This window comes from Delphinapterus leucas, chromosome 3 (genome assembly GCF_059928025.1).
Source record: "Delphinapterus leucas isolate spDelLeu-1000000601 "Yukka" chromosome 3, BTC_Dleu_Yukka2, whole genome shotgun sequence".
Classification (NCBI taxonomy): Eukaryota; Metazoa; Chordata; class Mammalia; order Artiodactyla; family Monodontidae; genus Delphinapterus; species Delphinapterus leucas.
Window position 1 is genome coordinate 134610638 of NC_143131.1, and position 22254 is coordinate 134632891.

The following is a 22254-nucleotide window of genomic DNA, read 5'->3' on the forward strand; positions in this document are numbered from 1 at the left end:
GACACCTCCCGACCAGGCCTAAGGTCTCTGCACCACACTCTGAGGTGCACAGAGAGCCAGTGAAGTGAGTCCTCCACCCACAAGCTTTCGCTGCTGCCCAGGAGTCAAAAGCCCAAAGCCTGGGGCCAAGACAGCTCTCCGGCCAGGGCACTGACCCATCTCTAGACAACCCCGCCCCCTCCCCGACCAAAGTGTCTGTGCCTAGAAGGGTGGCGGTAGGGGCAGGGTGAGGACGGCCTGCATAGGAGAGAAGGGGGCTAAGAGGATGTTTCGAACGAGGAAGGGTCCCTTCCCAGACTGGCGGTTCGGGACGCGGCCCGGGGCCGAGGAGACAGCCGGACGCCGCCATGATGGGGCCGGCCGACACGGGGGGCGTGACGCGGGAGGCCCCGCGCGCACACCAGGCTCCCCTTTCCCCCCGCCCCTCCCCCGCGTGGGCCTCGGCCACAACTGACCCCAGATACTCACGCTTTGTCCACCAGCTCCCGCACCTTCCACATGTTCAACATCGTGCCCCGAGCGGGCTGAGCCGCCACCTCCCTTTCCTGTTCCCCACGGACCCCAGAACCCTTCCGTGCCGGGACAGATCCAGGCCGAGGTCGCCGCCGCCTCAAACTCCCCCAGTCAGCGCCTTATCGTGCCACAGCCGCGGCGCCGCCAGTGACACGTCGAGACGCGGGGACAGAGGCTCTGCGTGGAGCGGAAGTGCCCGACTTTCCTCCCGCTGCGCGCGGGGCACGCTGGGACTTGTAGTTCTTTCAGCGCGCCAAGCGGGCCAGTTAAGCTGAGAGAGTTCCTGAGGTAAGATTAGTAGGGCTCCTCTTAAACTCTCGGGGTTCTCCGCACCCCTCCCCAGCCCCCGACCCACAGAACCGGAAACTTTAGGGGTGAGGTCGGCAGTGTGTGCCTTAACAAATCCTCCATGCTCACATTTCAGAACCACCGGTATAGAATCTCGTCACACAAACTTGTTTTTCCAATATAAAGCATTATTATGTTATGAATAATGATTACATATAAAGAAGTGTGATTGGTGTATGTATTCCTCACTGACAGAAGCAACGCTGAATTTGGTTCCAAATGTCCAAATATACTTCCTTCCCAGGGCTTTAGTTTACATCCTTGTAAATTGAAGAGATTGTATTTTAAAACCTATCCCACTCTAATTCTGTGATACGGGGCTCTTATATTTAGACAGCTACTTGATATCCTTGTTAAATACTGTATTATAAAGCTCAGAAATTCAGTTCATACTCCCTGGGAAACTGTATAAAAACAGCAGTACAACACTATGACAGGCCCAAGAACTTGGCAGGTGTATATCCTTAAAGCGTAAGTATACATCCACACTGCATTCATTGTTTTATTTAAATGGTTGTTGTCATTTTATTTTTAACTTACTCATTTTTGACAGTGTTCATGTTAAAGCCACAAGCAACCTTAAAGTTCATTTGGTCCAACTGCTTAAATTTTATAGTTTTTTTCATTATACAAATTTTTACAGAGCATTTTCTGTGTGCCAGGAGTGGGGAATACAGCTGGGAAGAAGACAGACAAGGCCTCAGCTCTCTTGGCTCTTAAAGGTCCTTTGGAGGAAAACATAGTAATCAAGGGAACATTTACGATAATTGCAGATAGAAAGTGCTTGAAGAAAACAGAAGATAATGTTATGAAGAATGATGTTCGAGGAAAATAACATTAGGGAGTATTTAGAGCCTCTTTGAGGACTTTCTTTTTTTGGCATGAAGGATCTTAGTTCCCCAACCTGGGATTGAACCCGTGCCCTCTGCAGTGGAAGCCTGGAGTCATAACCACTGGACCGCCAGGGAATTCCCCTGATGACATTTTATTTAAGCTGAAACTTGAATGATAAAAAGGAGCTGGCAAAAAACAAACAAACAAAACAACTGCAAGAAAAGAATTCCTGGTGAAGGGAACAGATGATGACCCTGATTCACAAAGGAGACCTGAAATTGATTGCTGCTAGTCATGAAGCTAGGTAACAATGATATCAAATCAAGAATCTAGAACATGTGACCCCTCAGTTAGTTCTTCAGGTCAAATCACCCCTTCGTATTGCATCCACTTAATAACTGGAAGCACCTCTGAAAAAGGGTTTCAGTAAGACTTCCGGGATTTCAACAAGACAAGCAAGTTGAAAGAATTGCCAGGCAGAAAAGTACAAAAAGCAGAAATCAGGACAAAGCTATCTGAGAGCTTTGTCAAGATAGGATTGCTCAGGCAGACAGAAGTAAAGTGAGTTGGAGAGTGGGTGGGGAGGGGCAGGTAAAGAGATAGGCAGAGAAATGGGCCTTTCGAATGAGAAGTTTGTGTTTCGTGTTGAAAGGACTGTCCAGCTCAAGATTCAAAGGGTGGAATGTGGCCTGGGGAGATAAGAAAGGGAAACTGCTTCCCATAAATAAGAGCTCAGCAAGTTAACTTTCAAACAAGCGGGTTCAGGGTACACCAGCAGAATGAGCCTGGCATAAAAATAATCACCTTCCCTGCCCTCGGCCTGTTTGCACATTCATAGTAATTCATAGTCAGCTTCACCAGAGTTACCCAGAGAGTACAATACTGTTATCTACTTTGCCTGATCCAACAAGTTTGAAAGTGTCTAGATTTATTCCAGAGTCGTCACCTGTGGTGTTTTCACAGTTGACCAATGCCATCTAGAATATAACACAAAAAACCTGCCTGTCTACCTTTGATTTAAGAGAGCCCTTAATGGACTCAGAAGAGCCAGACAAGGAGAGTTTGTTAAAAAGTGCTCTGGTCTCTAAAGGCTAATCATTTGCATTTTAACAAAGTGTTCCATTTTTACCCTTTATCTTGCAAGTTTGGGAGCAGTTTCCATAGTAACTTCTTTGTGGCAATTTAAATGTGTCCACAGAAAAATAAACAAGAAAAAGTCCCACCTACCCCTCTTCAGGAAAACATATTTTTCACTAAATGGGCTTTTAGTAAGGCCAAACCAACACAAGGTTTGAAAGCAAATGTACGCAGCAGTGTTATTTATGTGCCAGGAGCAATTGTAAACACTGCTTCTCTCCTATGACTGGCTCCTTGGTGTTTCCTCCAGAGGAGTTTGATTCCCAGTACAGGGCTGTGGCAGCCATGGGAAGGCTCCGGCCAGATCTATCTTTAAGAGGACCAGTTGAGAGGAGTGTGGATGACCAGCAGCTCCGACAGCCACTTCTTAGGGATCAGCCACAGCATTTATGCCAAGGCTGTGCTGTCACTGGGCTGCTCCCAAGTAATGACTGAGCAAGGTGTTCTGGAGTGAGGCTGTTTCTGCCCAAAGCAGGACTCCTCTGCTGGGCCAGCATTGCCTTGGGCTCCCCACTGACCTGGCCCACATTTCCTCGGAGCTTTGCTGCAACTGGACAGATTCTCTTCCAACCCAATCTTCCTTCTCCTTTCTCTCTTGACAGAACTTCCTTGTAGTCTGAAACTCTTCCCACATACTCCTGTTCCTTCTTCCATTTATCCTTCAATAAATCTCTTATACTTCTAATTCCATCTTGGCTTTTGCTTCTTGCAGTATCCAAACTGACACAAGAGGCAAACAGTTGTACCTTGGTTTCAGTACTTGGCCCAGCGAGGGCTGTTTTTGATCACACCTAACTATTCCTCTCTAGAAGTCAGGATACTTGGTTTCGAATCATATTATGAGGGTCACCACAAGAGCTAGGCAGATTGTATATTGCACGACCCCAGGACCATTTATGTGGACTACCATGAACTGTCAGACAATTAACCACAGGCAGGAAGTATAAAGTAGTGGTTAAAAAGTGCAGATTTTGGACTCAGACAAACCTAGGCCCAAATTCTGTATCTGCTATTCAGTAGCTTGGTCATTCTGAATAAGTTAATTAAACCAGTATAGCATAGTGGTTGTGAACAGGGACGCTGGAGCCAGATTGCCTGGGTTTGAATCTTAGTGTTGCTGCTTACTAGCTATGTGACCTTGGGGAAATTATTTGACATCTCCGTGACTCAGTTTTCTTATCATAATGGGGATTACAGAAACCTACCTTAAAAGCTTTTTCAGACAATTAAGCTAATGTTTAAAAAGAACTTAGAATAGAATCTAACACAAAATAAACACTCAGTAAATGTTAGTAACCTTGCTGCTACTACTACTACTGCTGCTGCTAGTAATTGTATTAATCTGTAAAATTTATTCAATATTGCAAGTATTTAGTAAGCTCCTACTATGTTGCAGGCACTGTGCTAGGTGGTAAGGTGGTAGATGTATAATTGTAGATAAAACAGACACAGTAAACAAGCAAATAGATATGGTAAACATACTAAATTCAAAGTGATGTGCTGAGGATTGAAGTAATACATATAACTCATTTCACATTGAGTCCTGCATGTAGTAAGTGCTCACTAAATTCTACCTCATCGTTATTATCAAATCCCTTATGTGGATCTCAGCTTTTATCCTTATAAGCTGAGGGGTTGGTCTATCAGAATATCCTAAACCTAGCCTTACATCAGAAATCCCTGCACATCTTTCAAAATTTCAGATTCTGTTTCCTAACCTTTGAGTTATTGACTCAGTAGATGTATTAATCCCTATACTTTCGGTCACAGATGACAGAAACTCTCAAAGCTAGCTTAAGCAAAGCAAGAGAATTTGTTGACCCAGGAGACAGAGGAGTTTGGAGATAGAATTTGCCTCAGGAACTTAGCAGATATGGTCAGAACTCTCTCTGATTTTCACTTTCCTTCATTGCAGATAAGTTTCTTCTAGTTGGCAGGAAATAGGGCTACCACTGTGTGGAGAGTGGGTTGCATTTTTTTCGATTAGGCAACCAGTGGGAAAGGGACACTTTAGTCTTTCCTCCACTGAGTCTGATAGCACTGGGGATGACTGATTAGCCCAGTTTGGATCATGTACCTATCTTAGGGCCGTGCATCATGGAATTGCTAGTCCTAGGAGAACCATGTAGGCTGGGGAAAGAAAAGTTCTCTGAAGAAACGCTGAAGAAAGCCATGCCTCGACAGACGAAAGCAATAGTTATTTACTACTGCAGGTCTAAGGTAGGGTCTAGAAATCTGTATTTTAAAAAACCTCTTAAGTGATTTTGCCAGGGCTTGGGATGCCTTGGGTTAGATGACACAAGTTTCTTTCTAGCTCTGACTTTTTTTTTTTTTTTTTGGTCCACATCACACAGAAGTTGGGTTGTGGAGAGCAAAAGAGAAAAGAGTGCCATGGGGATAATTGAAAAGAAAAAGAAGCGATGAAGAAGTAAGGAGTTAAGTGGAGCCGCAGCACCGTGCAGCAGGTAAGCTGGTAGGAGGGCATGCCCTCCCTAACTCTCTGTTCTGCTGACAGTTGGGCTCTTCTTGGCTGAAATTCGGTCTCCTTTCAGGGCTGTTAGAGGGCTTGGGTGGACCTATTCAGAGAGCCTGGTAAGTTCTCTAAAGGGCTAACACATTCCAGGTCCTTCTGCAAGAATGCGCAGGTGCTGGCAGTAGGTGAGATGGAGGCAGAAGTGCTCTTGGAATCATTTTTCTGCCTCCTGGAATGCTCTCTCCCCTTCTGTCCCCTGACCACAGGGGAGCCCAGGGTAGATGTGCTGCTCCCAGTGGCTGGGCCTCTGAAAGCTCTATTCACAGGAATGCAAGTTGCCGTCAGTGAAGCAACTAGGCAGCCTGTGACTGTGGGAACTGATCCTGCTTTGTCAAGTGAGATTCAGGGCTGAATTGGGTGGATGTCAGAAAGGATGGGCTGGCTGGTTTCTGAGGCAGGGTCTTTCTGCATAAGGGCAAGCGTCCTGGGAAAGCCCCCAGGTGTTCAGAGTTCACAGGAGGCTTTGCTGGTCCTTGAACTCTTTATCAGTTCATTAAAAGAATTGTGCTGTAGTGGAAGAGCTCACTGCAGTGGACATCAAAAGAGTCTGACTGAGAGACCACTGTTCTTTAATAAACAGAATGAATGTGGGTAAAGACTGGAGGTGAGGGGAGAGGTCAGTCAGCACAAGACGTGCTTTTCTGGTAGGAAAGGGTTGACGTTCAGTGTTTATAGAGCATCTGCAATGTGCAGTGGGGTTAAATAGTTGACTAAAACCTGTTGTTACCCAAGGGGCTTATAGTCTAATATGGAAGATAGACTTATAAACAAACAAGCAAAAACCAGAGAGAGATGTTTAATGAGGCAGTATAATGGGGGTGGTGGGGGGAGGAAGGTCAGAGCACCGGCTGTGATATCAGTGGGATTTGGTTCACAACCCATAGCTGTGTGACCTTGACTGAATTCCTTGACCTCTCATGCCTTGGCGCCCTTTCTGGGTAAATGGGACTGAAAAGAGTCCCTGACTCTTAGAACTTTGTTGTCGGCGGTGAATGAGATGACATACATTAAATTTCTAGCACACTGATTGACATGTAACAAGGACGGATTAAATAAGATCTGTTATCACTGCTAAACCGTTTGTGTTCAGAGATCATGGGTGAGGTGGAGAGGGTATTATAACAGGTTCATTAAGTCTTTAAATAAATATGTGTTTGGGCATTTACCCCATTGCCAAAATCATCCTGTGAAAACACACAAATTCCTGTTCTCATGATGTTTAGTCTGAGGGAGTAGGTGGATGTTAAACAAATAACGCTGCGGTAAAGCTATCATTGCACACGATGAAGAATGCTGTAGAAGAAAAAGAACAGGGTGCTATGAGAGAATGTAACAGTGGTGTTTCCTGAAGATGGGATAGGGACAAGGGCAGGGAAAGGCCTCTCTGGGAAAGTGACATCTAAAGTGAAGGTGGAAAGATAATTTTGAGCTAACAAGGCGGAGAGAGGAAGAGTATTCCAGATAGAAAGAACAGACTGTACCCAGGCCCAAGGTAGCATGCAGCTCGGCATGTTCCTGGATGTGAAAGAAGGCTCAGTGTGGGGGGGAGGGGAGGGAAACTGGTCAGAGATGAGCTGGGGAGGTGAGCAAGGGTGTGCTGGTGAGTCAGCTGCTCAATCAACTTCCCAGGGACTTCTCTGCCTTTCTCCGTGCCCTCCTGACCTCTGTGGAGTACATCATCTGCATCCTCATGGCTTGTGGTTTCCAGTTGGGTTCAATGTTGTGAGGGTGGATCAGAAAACAGGGGGAGAGATATTTCCTTCTCCTTCCTTCCTGCTTTAGCAACAGGGTTCTGGCCCTCCGTGGCCACTGCTGGTGTCAGGTGGCCCCCCTTCCATGGCCCCAGCTCTAAGTTTCCCTCCCTTTTCTCTTCAGGCTTTGTGTGGCAATGTTCTCACCCTGAAGCTAACACCTGGGTGCTTCCCCATACGATGTGTTTCCTCACCCTGCCTGCACGGCTGTAAATTGTCCCATTGCGGTGTTCTCTTCGGCTAAACTCCGAGTGTGCCAGCGTCTGCTACTGGGAACCTGACTGATAGAAGTAGTGACGCTACGGAGGGACTTGTATGGCAAGTTAAGAACCTGGCCTTTTAGATTTCTATCTGCAGTGCAAAAGAAGCTACAAACATGCTTTAGTCACTTCCTTGTCACTTTATCTTCTTCCTGCTACCGCCCCGTTTCTCTGCTCCCTTTAACAGAGGGCTGTCTTCTTCACAGACAGGCTCCTCGTCATTACTTCTGAAGCCACAGTTGATCACTTCTTCCTTCTCCAAAACTCCCTCTCTCTTAGCTTTCATGACCCCACAGTCTTTTAGGTCTACATGTCGACTCCTTCACAAACCCTTTGTTCCTCTCCCTGGCTTGTAGATGTTGAGGGGCTGCCTAGGACTTCTCTCCTTCTCCACTGCCATCGTCAACCATAATCATTTCTCATCTGAACTACTGCAAATGCTTGCTAATTTATTCTTCCAAGATCTTTTTGAATCATAAATCAGACCATGTTACTACTTGCACAAAATACTTTATTGGCTTCCCATGGCACTTCGAATCCAAACTTGAACTGTCTGAGGTCCATCCCTGGTCTAAACAGCTGTATCCTGGAGGATATACTGAAACTGTGACCCTCTTATGGGTTAAGGCTCAAGGCCGGTTCTGAGAAAAAGGGTGCTAAAATCTGTCATTGACAGTGTGGCAGTACCCCTTTTTTTAACACTTAAAAAATATGTTTATTCCAGCCAATCCTTCCTAGAATAGGTCTTCATGGTATTGACTGGATTTTTATAGCATCTTGGACTTTCAGTTTAAGTTTGGAAAGTTGCCAAGGTTTGGTTCACAATTTGTTTGTAAACCCTCCCTTGCAGTAGGGTTACTTCTGCTACTCTTGTTGATGTGTTGATTTGACTCGTTTCTTCTTTTTCATGCTAAGTATCTATTCTGGTGACAACTTGTTATTATAGAAAAGGAGTGTCATGAGTTTTGTTTGGTTTGCAATAAGTTTCTGACTATAGAAGCCGCTTTTCCTGTGTGTTAGCAGTTCTCTTGAATTATCATTTGAGTCTTAAGCCTTCTGGTGGGCGTTATCTAAACCTAGTTCCTGTTGGGCGGGTATAACATTAGAATTTCCCCATCTTTGATGATTCATCCTGAAAAGTAGTGGGTCACTGATCTGGCCTGGGAAGCCTAAGAACTGACAGATGCAAACACCTGTTGGGAGGGGAAGGATGGAGAAAAAGATAGCAAGGATTATTACCTTTTTGAAGTACAGATTCATACTCTTCCTTCAACTTTTTTTTTTTTTTTTGCGGTACGCGGGCCTCTCACTGTTGTGGCCTCTCCTATTGCGGAGCACAGGCTCCAGACACGCAGGCTCAGCGGCCATGGCTCACAGGACCAGCCGCTCCACAGCATGTAGGATCTTCCTGGACCGGGGCATGAACCCGCGTCCCCTGCATCGGCAGGCGGACTCTCAACCACTGCGCCACCAGGGAAGCCGGTTTTTTTTTTTTTTTTAATTACCAAAAGTAAAATATGTTCATACATCCTCATATATCTACCCTTTGACCCAACAATTCAAATCCTAGGTATTTATCCAAGAGAAATGGAAATCTATGTCAAAATTCTTGTGCAACAGAGAACTATATTCAGTATCCTTTGATAAACCACAATGGAAAAGAATATAAAAAAGGAGGTATGTATATGTATAACTGAATCACTTTGCTGTACAGCAGACATTAACACACTGTAAATCAACTATACTGCAATTAAAAAAAAATTCTCATGCAAGAATGTTCACTGCAGCTTTGTTCACAATAGCCAAAATCTGGAAACAACCCAAATGTCCATCAGCAGGATATGGACAAATTGTGATACACCATTTGAATGGAATACAACTTAGCAATGAAAAAGGAATAAACTACCAATGTATACAACAACCTGGATGAATCTCACAGGCACAACAGTGAACAAAAGAAGCCAGACACAAAAAATTATGAATCCATTTATATAAAATTCTAGAACAGTTAAAATTAATCTAAGGTGAAGTAAATCAGAACTGGTTGCCTGAGGTGGAAAGAAGGGTGGGGACAGCAGAATTAAAAATGAAAGTGATATACACTCATTTCAATAAATGAAACAGTCCAAAAATATGTAAAGAAAAGTTGATCCTTTTCCATTTATTTTCACCCCTCTATGGTAATCCTGTTAAAAGCATATGTATTTTTCTACACTGTCTTCATGTTCCTATAAATATAAACAAATATACGTGCACATATGTCACTTTTGCTTTAGGATCATACTATACATGATGCTTGCTTTTTAAAATACCTGCTTAATAATATATTATGGATATCCCTCCAGTTCAATAAATATAGATCTAATTCATTCTTTTTAATACTGGTGTGGTTCCTTAATATGAATGTACCGTAATTTATTGAACCATTTTCTTATTGATGGATAATCAGGTTGTTCCTGCTTTTTATTTTTGCCACTGTGAACAATATTGCAATAAAGTAGATCTTTGCACATCTATCTTTACATATGGTGTTTAGAGTAGATTCTCAAAAGTGGGACCAGGGAAAGATATGTTATATGTTTTTTTATTTAAGGATGTTGCCAAATTGTATACCAAAGAGAGGATAGCAGTTCTTTCTCTCACCAAGCAACATATTGAAAAGCCCATTTTGTCACATCCTCACCAGCACTAGATGCTATTGCTCTTTAGAATTTTTGCCAATTGTATTGATAAAAATATGTTGCCTTAATTTCAAATTACTCCTAACTGTGGGAAAAAAATATGTTTTCATACCTTATGTAAAAGTCCTTTTTAACATCCCTCCCATTTTTTAGTCCTGGTTCTTCTTAGGCAGTATGGCTCACACCCTTCAAACTTGTATTTTCAGGTGTATTGGGAGATGAGAGGCAAGCATGGCAGGGAAGGAGCCATTCCCATTCTTTTTGTTTGTCTTTTCTCTACTTCAGATATTCAGCCTAATGGGATGAATGAAATGAGTGATATACCCAGAGATATGAAAGCAGTTGCAAGCCTTAGCTCTGTGGCACAGGACAGAGACACCAGAAAAAGTGACTTGAACCTGAAGTGTATTCCTCAGCTGAGTTTGTCACCAACCTTGCTTCCACTAGCACTGCATTTCCTTCAGCCTCTTTGCTGCAGATGTTAGCTGGCTTAAGCAGAGTTAGTTAGAAAGGCCTTCTCTGAATACCCTGCCTGAAGTTGGTTCTGTCATTGCCTATCGTGCAGCCTGCTTATTTTCATCCTGGTACCAACAAGGATCTGTGATTGTCTTATTCATTTATTTACTTGTGTTGGGCAGTGTCTCAGAGCTCAAAACAGAACATAAAACAGAACTCAAGAGGGTTTAATTGAAGAGAATGAAGCCAGTGGACCCTTCATGGAGCCAAGGTCAGGGTTAAGGGTATTAATAAGGATGTCGAGGCATCTGGGACTAAGCAGCACTGAGGACCCATTACCATCAGTTTCAGGTCTCTATTGCTATGTAACAAGGTGCCCACAACTTAGTGACTTAAAAAAAGCAACCACCATTTATTTGCTCACGATTATTCAGTTTGAGCAGGGCTTGGTAGAAATGGCTCATCTCCGCTCTGTACTTGGTAGAGTTGGCTGGGGAAATTCAACTGGAGCTGAGTGAGGGTCCAAAATGGGTACATTCATACATCTGGTACCTCTGTGCTGGGGTGGCTGGACTGGTGAGTAGTGGGCTAGACTTGTCTCTCTTTCCATGTGATCTCTCCCTGTTTAATAATTTAGCCTGAGCGCTTATTAGGTGGCTGGGTCCCGGGAAAGTCAAAGTGGAAGCTGCTGGGCCTCTTAAGGACTTGTCCCAGAACAGACAGAGCATCACATTTGCCACATTTTTCTGGTCAAAGCAAGTCACAAGGCAAGTCCAGATTCAAGGGGAGGTGAACTAGATACTACTTTTTAAGGGGAGGATCAGCTTGAATATATAGGTTGAAATGAATCATTAGTAGCTGTCTTTTCAGATAATCTGCCACACATGCTTCAGTATGAAAAGACAGAGGAAGAAAGTAGAATTTCCAGTGAGATCTGGTGCTATAGAGGAAGTCTATCCTACAGGAGATGTAGTAGTTGAAATTTACTGCCAGAACTGTGAGGCTGAGGCAGGGAGAAGAAATACCCTCACCTCTCTCTTCCTGCTGCCTAATTTCTTGCTAGTAAAAGGGAGCCTGGTTTACACAGTTCTCAGAGGTGAACCCTACCTCTCCAGAAGCAGGTCAGAAAAGGCCTTTGAATAGGTTGGGGATGGGAGAGCCATTGAAGAGAAGCAGCATATTTTTTATTATCCATTTTTCATATTAGAATATGTTTCATCAAGAGAAGGGAGCATTTATCCTGATCACATCTGATTCCCTGGGTATAGCAAGTGCCTGGCACTTTCCAGGTACTCAATAAAATGTGTTGAATGAATTGAGTTCAGTTATCTGAGAGTCATAAACTTGACGGTCCTTGTTTCTGATACTGCAGAGGAAACACCTGAAAGATGGCAAGATAGAGGTTAATGAGAAATGAAAGCAGCTTGGTCCTAAGGCCATAGCTTCACTTTGGGGCTAGTCATCGTATAAAGCATGATGCAAATTTCCTAGAGAGTGACATGGAGTGCTACTAGAATACTTTTAGAGTCATAACAACCAATCTGACCTCCCTGGTGATTTTCTGAGCATTATTCTTTCCTCACTGGGTTCCCTGATGATGGGCTTAGATGCCCTGAATTGATTTATCTGTTTTCCTTAATGTAGCACCTGTAAGAAGCTGGAATTTATTTTTTTAATTGAGATATAATTTACATATCATAATAGTCTTTTAAAGTGTGAATTCAGTGATTTTTAGCATATTCACATCACACTAATTCCTGAACATTATCATTAAACCCGTATTTGTTAGCAGTCACTTACCATCTCCCTGTCTTCCCAGTCCCTGGCAACCACTAATGTACTTTCTGTCTCTGTAGATTTGCCTACTGTGGACAATAGATATAAATGGAATCATGTAATATGTGACATTTTGTGTCTGGCTTCTTACACTAAGCATGATGTTTTCAAGGTTCATTCATTTGTGGCATACATCAGTGCTTCATTTCTCTTTCATGGCTGAATATTACTCTTTTGTATGAATATACCATATTTTGTATATCTGTGCATCAGTTGATGCACATTCATTCTGCTTTTCAGTTACCTTGAATAAATAGTGCTATGAACATTTGTGTACAAACTTTCGTGCGGACATATGTTAATTCTCTTGGGTATAAACCTAGGAGTGGAATTGCTGGGTCATATGATACTTCTATGTTTACTTTTTTTTTTTTTTATGTTTACCTTTTTGAGAAACTGCCAGAGAGTTTTCCAAAGTGGCTGCACCACTATACATTCCTAACAGCAATGTATGAGGGTTCCAGTTTCTTCACATCCTCTTTAGAGCTTGATAATGGCCATTCTAGTAGGTGTGAAGTGCTACCTCATTGCGGTTTTGATTTGTGTTTCCCTGGTGGATAATGATGTTGAACATCTTTTTATGTGCTTATTTGCCATTTGTATATCTTTTTTGAAGAATTATGTATTCAAGTCCTTTGCCCATATTTTAATTGAATTTTTTGTCTTTGTTGTTAAGTTGTGAGACTTCTTTATATATTCTAGATACAAGTCCCTTATTAGATATATGATTTGCAAGTACTCTCTCTCATTTTTTTCCCTTTAAAAATGGTTAATTTTATGTTAATTTCTTCACAATAAAATAAATAAATAAAGTTGTAAGGAAAAGATGTGGAGACATATCAACCAAAACAAAAACAAACAAAAAAAAGTCTACAATTTCAAAAAAGGGGTGGGGAGGTGGGAAGGGAGCAAGTTGATGTTAAGAATCCTTACCACATTCACAGCAAGCTGTCTGAGCCTAGTGAAGCTACACTTCTCTACTCTAGGGCTATACCTGCCAACTGGAAATGTTACTGCAAGTGTTCTAAATATCTCACAAAGACTGGAATTCTAGAATTGCCTGGTATTTCCCCTTCCTGGCCATTTCATCATAAATTGGGGTCTCAAATTCAAGGGCCATAAATGAACCCAAATCTAGGATATATACTCTGGTTAAGTACCAAAAGTACCAAGTATACTCTCAGGGACAATGGATTTTGCTCAAAAATCCAGGACATTTAGCTGTTAAAAACTACAGCTCTCTGAATGATTCTAACACTCAAGGGATTTAAAGAACTCATACTACGCCAAGGCTGCTGCTGCCGCCACCAAGAAGCCTATGTGCGAGCACAGGTCACTATCCACACCACCCTTCCGCGGAGCCTGTGCAGCCTGGCACTGCCAGGGTCCCGGGATCCAGGGACAACTCCCACGGGAGAACGCACGGCGCGCCTCAGGCTGGTACAACGTCACGCTGGCCTCTGCCGCCGCAGGCTCGCCCCACACTCCGTGCCCCTCCCTCCCCCCGGCCTGAGTGAGCCAGAGCCCCCGAATCAGCGGCTCCTTTAACCCCGTCCTGTCTGAGCGAAGAACAGACGCCCTCCGGCGACCTACACTTAGAGGCGGGACCATATCCGAAGCTGAGCCCCTGAGAGCTGTGAGAACAAAGAATAGAAAGGGAAATCTCTCCCAGCAGCCTCAGAAGCAGCGGATCAAAGCTCCACAATCCACTTGATGTACCCTGCATCTGTGGAATTCATGAATAGACAACGAATCATCCCAAATTGAGGAGGTGGACTTTGAGAGCAAGATTTATGATTTTTTCCCCTTTTCCACTTTTTGTGAGTGTGTATGTGTATGCTTCTGTGTGAGATTTTGTCTCTATAGCTTTGCTTCCACCATTTGTCCTAGGGTTCTATCCGTCCATTTTTTTGTTTTCATTTAAAAAAATTTTTTTTCTTAATAATTATTTTTTATTTTAATAACTATTATATTTTATCTTTATTTTATTTTACTTTATCTTCTTTCTTTCTTTTTTCCTTCCTTCCCTCCTTCCTTCCTTCCTTCCTCCCTCTCTCCCTCCTTCCCTCGCTCCCTAACTCCTTCCTTTCTTTCTTTCTACTTTTTCTCCCTTTTATTCTGAGCTGTGTGGATGAAAGGCTCTTGGTGCTGCAGCCAGGAGTCAGTGCTCTGCCTCTGAGGTGGGAGACCCAACTTCAGGACACTGGTCCACAAGAGACCTCCAAGCTCCACATAATATCAAATGGCGAAAATCTCCCAGAGATCTCCATCTCAACACCAGCACCCAGCTTCACTCAATGACCAGCAAGCTACAGTGCTGGCCATCCTATGCCAAACAACTAGCAAGACAGGAACACAACCCCACCCATTAGCAGAGAGGCTGCCTAAAATCATTATAAGTCTACAGACACCCCAAAACACTCCACCAAACCTGGACCTGCCCACCAGAAAAACAAGATCCAGCCTCATCCACCAGAACACAGGCACTAGTCCCCTCCACCAGGAAGCCAACACAACCCACTGAACCAACCTTAGCCACTGGGGACAGACATCAAAAACAACGGGAACTACAAGCCTGCAGCCTGCAAAAGAAGAACCCAAACACAGTAAGATAAGCAAAATGAGAAGACAGAAAAACACACAGCAGATGAAGGAGCAAGATAAAAACCCACCAGACCTAACAAATGAAGAGGAAATAGGCAGTCTACCTGAAAAAGAATTCAGAATAATGATAGTAAAGATGATCCAAAACCTTGGAAATAGAATAGAGAAAATACAAGAAACATTTAACAAGGACCTAGAAGAACTAAAGATGAAACAAACAACGATGAACAACACAATAAATGAAATTAAAAATACTCTAGATGGGATCAATAGGAGAATAACTGAGGCAGAAGAACGGATAAGTGACCTGGAAGATAAAATAGTGGAAATAACTACTGCAGAGCAGAATAAAGAAAAAAGAATGAAAAGTACTGAGGACAGTCTCAGAGACCTCTGGGACAACATTAAATGCACCAACATTCGAATTATAGGGGTTCCAGAGGAGGAAGAGAAAAAGAAAGGGACTGGGAAGATATTTGAAGAGATTATAGTTGAAAACTTCCCTAATATGGGAACAGAAATAGTTAATCAAGTCCAGGAAGCACAGAGAGTCTCATACAGGATAAATCCAAGGAGAAATACGCCAAGACATGTATTAATCAAAGTGTCAAAAATTAAATAAAAAGAAAACATATTAAAAGCAGCAAGGGAAAAACAACAAATAACACCCGAGGGAATCCCCATAAAGTTAACAGCTGATCTTTCAGCAGAAACTCTGCAAGCCAGAAGGGACTGGCAGGACATATTTAAAGTGATGAAGGAGAAAAACCTACAACCAAGATTACTCTACCCAGCAAGGATCTCATTCAGATTTGATGGAGAAATTAAAACCTTTACAGACAAGCAAAAGCTGAGAGAGTTCAGCACCACCAAACCAGCTTTACAACAAATGCTAAAGGAACTTCTCTAGGCAAGAAACACAAGAGAAGGAAAAGACCTACAATAACGAACCCAAAACAATTAAGAATATGGGAATAGGAACATACATATTGATAATTACCTTAAATGTAAATGGACTAAATGCTCCCACCAAAAGACACATATTGGCTGAATGGATACAAATACAAGACCCATATATTTGCTGTCTATGAGAGACCCACTTCAGACCTAGAGACACATACAGACTGAAAGTAAGGGGAGGGAAAAAGATATTTCATGGAAATGGAAAACAAAAGAAAGCTGGAGTAGCAATTCTCATATCAGACAAAATGGACTTTAAAATAAAGACTATTACAAGAGACAAAGAAGGACACTACATAATGATCAAGGGATCGATCCAAGAAGAAGATATAACATTGTAAATTTTTATGCACCCAACATAAGAGCACCTCAATACATAAGGCAAATACTAACAGCCATAAAAGGGGAAATCGACAGTAACACATTCATAGTAGGGGACGTTAACACCCCATTTTCACCAATGGACAGATCATCCAAAATGAAAATAAATAAGGAAACACAAGCTTTAAATGATACATTAAACAAGATGGACTTAATTGATATTTATAGGACATTCCATCCAAAAACAACAGAATACACATTCTTCTCAAGTGCTCATGGAACATTCTCCAGGATAGATCATATCTTGGGTCACAAGTCAAGCCTTGGTAAATTTAAGAAAACTGAAATTGTTTCAAGTATCTTTTCCGACCACAATGCTATGAGACAAAATATCAATTACAGGAAAAGATCTGTAAAAAATACAAACACGTGGAGACTAAACAATACAGTACTTAATAACGAAGTGATCACTGAAGAAATCAAAGAGGAAATAAAAAAATACCTAGAAACAAATGACAATGGAGACACGATGACCCAAAATCTATGGGATGCAGCAAAAGCAGTTCTAAGAGGGAAGTTTATAGCAATACAATCCTACCTTAAGAAACAGGAAACATCTCGAATAAACAACCTAACATTGCACCTAAAGCAATTAGAGAAAGAAGAACAAAAAACCCCCAAAGTTAGCAGAAGGAAAGAAATCATAAAAATCAGATCAGAAATAAATGAAAAAGAAATGAAGGAAACGATAGCAAAGATCAATAAAACTAAAAGCTGGTTCTTTGAGAAGATAAACAAAATTGATAAACCATTAGCCAGACTCATCAAGCAAAAAAGGGAGAAGACTCAAATCAATAGAATTAGAAATGTAAAAGGAGAAGTAACAACTGACACTGCAGAAATACAAAAGATCATGAGAGATTACTACAAGCAACTCTATGCCAATAAAATGCACAACCTGGAAGAAATGGACAAATTCTTAGAAATGCACAACCTGCCAAGACTGAATCAGGAAGAAACAGAAAATATGAACAGACCAATCACAAGCACTGAAATTGAAACTGTGATTAAAAATCTTCCAACAAACAAAAGCCCAGGACCAGATGGCTTCACAGGCGAATTCTATCAAACATTTAGAGAAGAGCTAACACCTATCCTTCTCAAACTCTTCCAAAATACAGCAGAGTGAGGAACACTCCCAAACTCATTCTACGAGGCCACCATCACCTTGATACCAAAACCAGACAAGGATGTCACAAAGAAAGAAAACTACAGGCCAATATCACTCATGAACATAGATGCAAAAATCCTCAACAAAATACTAGCAAACAGAATCCAACAGCACATTAAAAGTATCATACACCATGATCAAGTGGGGTTTTTTCCAGGAATGCAAGGATTCTTTAATATATGCAAATCAATCAATGTGATAAACCTTATTAACAAATTGCAGGAGGAAAACCATATGATCATCTCAATAGACGCAGAGAAAGCTTTCAACAAAATTCAACACCCATTTATGATAAAAACCCTCCAGAAAGTAGGCATAGAGGGAACTTTCCTCAACATAATAGAGGCCATATATGACAAACCCACAGCCAACATCGTCCTCAATGGTGAAAAAATGAAAGCATTTCCACTAAGATCAGCAACAAGAAAAGGTTGCCCACTCTCACCACTCTTATTCAACATAGTTTTGGAAGTTTTAGCCACAGCAATCAGAGAAGAAAAGGAAATAACAGGAATCCAAATCGGAAAAGAAGAAGTAAAGCTGTCACTGTTTGCAGATGACATGATACTATACATAGAGAATCCTAAAGATGCTACCAGAAAACTACTAGAGCTAATCAATGAATTTAGTAAAGTAGCAGGATTCAAAATTAATGCACAGAAATCTCTGGCATTCCTATACACTAATGATGAAAAATCTGAAACTGAAATGAAGGAAACACTCCCATTTACCATTGCAACAAAAAGAATAAAATATCTAGGAATAAACCTACCTAAGAAGACAAAAGACCTGTATGCAGAAAATTATAAGACACTGATGAGAGAAATTAAAGATGATACAAATAGATGGAGAGATATACCATGTTCTTGATTGGAAGAATCAATATTGTGAACATGACTCTATTACCCAAAGCAATCTACAGATTCAGTGTAATCCCTATCAAACTACCACTGGCATTTTTCACAGAAGTAGAACAAAAAATTTCACAATCTGTATGGAAACACAAAAGACCCCGAATAGCCAAAGCAATCTTGAGAAAGAAACATGGAGCTGGAGGAATCAGGCTCCCTGACTTCAGACTATACTACAAAGCTACAGTAATCAAGACAGTATGGTACTGGCACAAAAACAGAAATATAGATCAATGGAACAGGATAGAAAGCCCAGAGATAAACCCACGCACATATGGTCACCTTATCTTTGATAAAGGAGGCAGGAATGTACAGTGGAGAAAGGACAGCCTCTTCAATAAGTGGTGATGGGAAAACTGGACAGGTACATGTAAAAGTATGAGATTAGATCACTCCCTAACACCATACACAAAAATAAGCTCAAAATGGATTAAAGACCTAAATGTAAGGCCAGAAACTATCAAACTCTTAGAGGAAATCATAGGCAGAACACTCTATGACATAAATCACAGCAAGATCCTTTTTGACCCACCTCCTGGAGAAATGGAAATAAAAACAAAAATAAACAAATGGGACCTAATGAAACTTCAAAGCTTTTGCACAGCACAGGAAACCATAAACAAGACCAAAAGACAACCCTCAGAGTGGGGGAAAATATTTGCAAATGAAGCAACTGACAAAGGATTAATCTCCAAAATTTATAAGCAGCTCATGCAGCTCAATAACAAAAAAACAAACAACCCAATCCAAAAATGGGCAGAAGACCTAAATAGACATTTCTCCAAAGAAGATATACAGAATGCCAACAAACACATGAAAGAATGCTCAACATCATTAATCATTAGAGAAATGCAAATCAAAACTACAATGAGATATCATCTCACACCAATCAGAATGGCCATCATCAAAAAATCTAGAAACAATAAATGCTGGAGAGGGTGTGGAGAAAAGGGAACCCTCTTGCACTGTTGGTGGGAATGTAAATTGATACAGCCACTGTGGAGAACAGTATGGAGTTTCCTTAAAAAACTACAAATAGAACTACCATATGACCTAGCAATCCCACTACTGGGCATGTACCGTGATAAAACCATAATTCAGAAAGAGTCATGTACCAAAATGTTCATTGCAGCTCTATTTACAATAGCCTGGAGATGGAAACAACCTAAGTGTCCATCATCGGATGAATGGATAAAGAAGATGTGGCACATATATACAATGGAATATTACTCAGCCATAAAAAGAAACGAAATTGAGCTATTTGTAATGAGGTGGATAGACCTAGAGTCTGTCATACAGAGTGAAGTAAGTCAGAAAGAGAAAGACAAATACCGTATGCTAACAGATATATACGGAATTTAAGAAAAAAAAATGTCATGAAGAACCTAGGGGTAAGTCAGGAATAAAGCCACAGACCTACTAGAGAATGGACTTGAGGATATGGGGAGGGGGAAGTGTAAGCTGTGACAAAGCGAGAGAGAGGCATGGACCTATATACACTACCAAACGTAAGGTAGATAGCTAGTGGGAAGCAGCCGCATAGCACAGGGAGATCAGCTCGGTGCTTTGTGACCGCCTGGAGGGGTGGGATAGGGAGGGTGGGAGGGAGGGAGACGCAAGAGGGAAGAGATATGGGAACATATGTATATATATAACTGATTCACTTTGTTATAAAGCAGAAACTAACACACCATTGTAAAGCAATTATACTCACTCCAATAAAGATGTAAAAAAAATTTTAAAAAAATAAAAGAATTCATCCTCAGATATTTTACATATAGAAATAGTAAAAGCATAACTGAATTTCACTGCATTTTAAAAACACAGTTCAGGGGCTTCCCTGGTGGCTCAGTGGTTGAGAGTCCGCCTGCCGATGCATGGGACGCTGGTTCGTGCCCCGGTCCGGGAAGATCCCACATGCTGAGCCATCCCCGCTGAGCCTGCGCGTCTGGAGCCTTTGCTCCGCAACGGGAGAGGCCACAACAGTGAGAGGCCCGCGTACAGAAAAAACAAACAAACAAACAAAAAACACAGTTCATTTCCAATTCTACCATGCAGCTGAACAGGCTGTGGCTTCAGTGATGCCTGTGGTCACTAGGATTAGAGGACTCCCGGTCCCGGGAGTGCCGGGCCCTTTTATGCCTGTGGGATTTATCTTGACTCCTACTTCTACTTCTGTGACTAAGCCCCTCAGAGCGCTCACTGTGCCGGCTGCAATGTGCGTCTGAGCTTCGACCTCTGTCTCTATCTCTGTTCTTGTCTTCTCTCTCTTCCCTCCTGCTTGATGACTTGTGTTCGTGCTTGGGCTTCTCCTTCCTCGGCTCCCTCTCTCGGTCCTCTGTTCCACCATGGCAGGTCGTCCTGATCTCAGGGGAGCTGGGCTGGGGCTTCCACACCTCCCTAGACTCTGACTTCTGACCCCTCTCTGATTTCTTGCCACTGTGCTTTTTAGAGCCAGGGTCATCCTTTTCCTTTATCATTTTGCTTCTGGGTGATGAAGAGGAGGCTGGCTGCTCTGCCTGTACCTCCTGGTCAGTCTTCTCTTTTTCTTCTTTTCTTTTCTTCCTTTCCTTTCTGTCTTTTTTGTGTTTTCTGGTGGGTTTGCCATCTTCAGAGCCCTCAGATGAACTCAGTGAGGGAGTGTGAGCCCCGCAGCCCCCTCTTCTGCAGCTCTTTGGTCACATCATCCATTTCTTCTGAGTCCTTAGGGGCCCAATAGTTAGACACATGATCCACTCGGATAGTTCTTCCTTTGATCTTGATCCCATTAAAATTGTCAACAGCCAGAATTGTGCTCCTCTGGTCTTCATAGCAGAGGAAACAGAATCCTTTGGATTTCCCAGTCTTCTTGTCCCGTACCAAAACAATGTTAACAATTTCGCCATATTGTGAGAACACACAGATGATGTCCCCTTCAGTCAGCTCATAAGGAAGCCCTCCCAAGAAGATCCAGGCGCTGTCCTTGCACTCGGAGTGCCAAGACACCTTCTCCGCTACCCCCAGCTGGACCTCATGCTCATTCAGCTCGTTGATCAGCTTAACTTTAGTTAAAGGGTTCATCTCTGCGGGTTCACACTCAGAAGCTAGAAACCGACTTCACGCTCAGAACCTAGGAAGCGGCTTCCGGGAGAAGACGTCTGACGCATGCGCAGCCCCGGTGCTACGCGCGCATTTCTTTCTCGCATTTTGTACGTTGTCTTTGTCACTTAAAAAAAAAATATTTAGGGACTTCCCTGGTGACGCAGTGTGTAAGAATCTGACTGCCGGGATTCCCTGGTGGCGCAGTGGTTGAGAGTCCGCCTGCCGATGCAGGGGACACAGTTCGTGCCCGGGTCCGGGAAGATCCCACATGCTGTGGAGCGGCTGGGCCCATGAGCCATGGCCACTGAACCTGCGCGTCCGGAGCCTGTGCTCCGCAATGGGAGAGGCCACAACAGTGAGAGGCCTGTGTACCGCAAAAAAAAAAAGAATCTGCCTGCCAATACAGGGGACATGGGTTCGAGCCCTGGTCTGGGAAGATCCCACATGCCACAGAGCAACTAAGCCCGTGTGCCACAACTACTGAGCCTGCACACCTAGAGCTCATGCTCCACAATAAGAGAAGCCACTGCAATGAGAAGCCTGTGCACCACAACAAAAGAGTAGCTCCCGCACGACACAACTAGAGAAAGTCTGCGCTCAGCAATGAAGACCCAACGCAACCAAAAATAAATAAAATTTAAAAATTAAAAAAAATCTTATTTATTTATAATAATGATTTAAGACCAGTCAATTGAGTCCTTTTTTTTAACTTTATTTATTTTGGGCTGCGTTGGGTCTTCATTGCTGCACGCAGGCTATCTCTAGTTGTGATAAGCAGGGGCTGCTTTTGGTTGCGG

The 22254-nt window shown here is 42.5% G+C and overlaps 1 protein-coding gene and 1 pseudogene across 4 annotated transcripts in view; both read right to left on the bottom strand.

Moving 5' to 3' along the window:
- CLINT1 (clathrin interactor 1) overlaps window positions 1-682 on the bottom strand; it is a 62782-nt gene extending 62100 nt beyond the window's left edge. For all 4 annotated transcript variants that reach the window (XM_022590258.2, XM_022590256.3, XM_022590255.3 and 1 more), the window contains exon 1: window positions 469-682. In XM_022590258.2, the coding sequence (XP_022445966.1) occupies window positions 469-509 (41 nt within the window). In that variant the 5' untranslated portion in view covers window positions 510-682. The remainder of the gene's footprint in view (window positions 1-468) is intronic.
- A 19467-nt stretch (window positions 683-20149) lies between these two features.
- Window positions 20150-21465, bottom strand: LOC149749711 (RNA-binding motif protein, X-linked 2 pseudogene; annotated as a pseudogene).
- Between the last annotated feature and the right edge of the window lie 789 nt (window positions 21466-22254).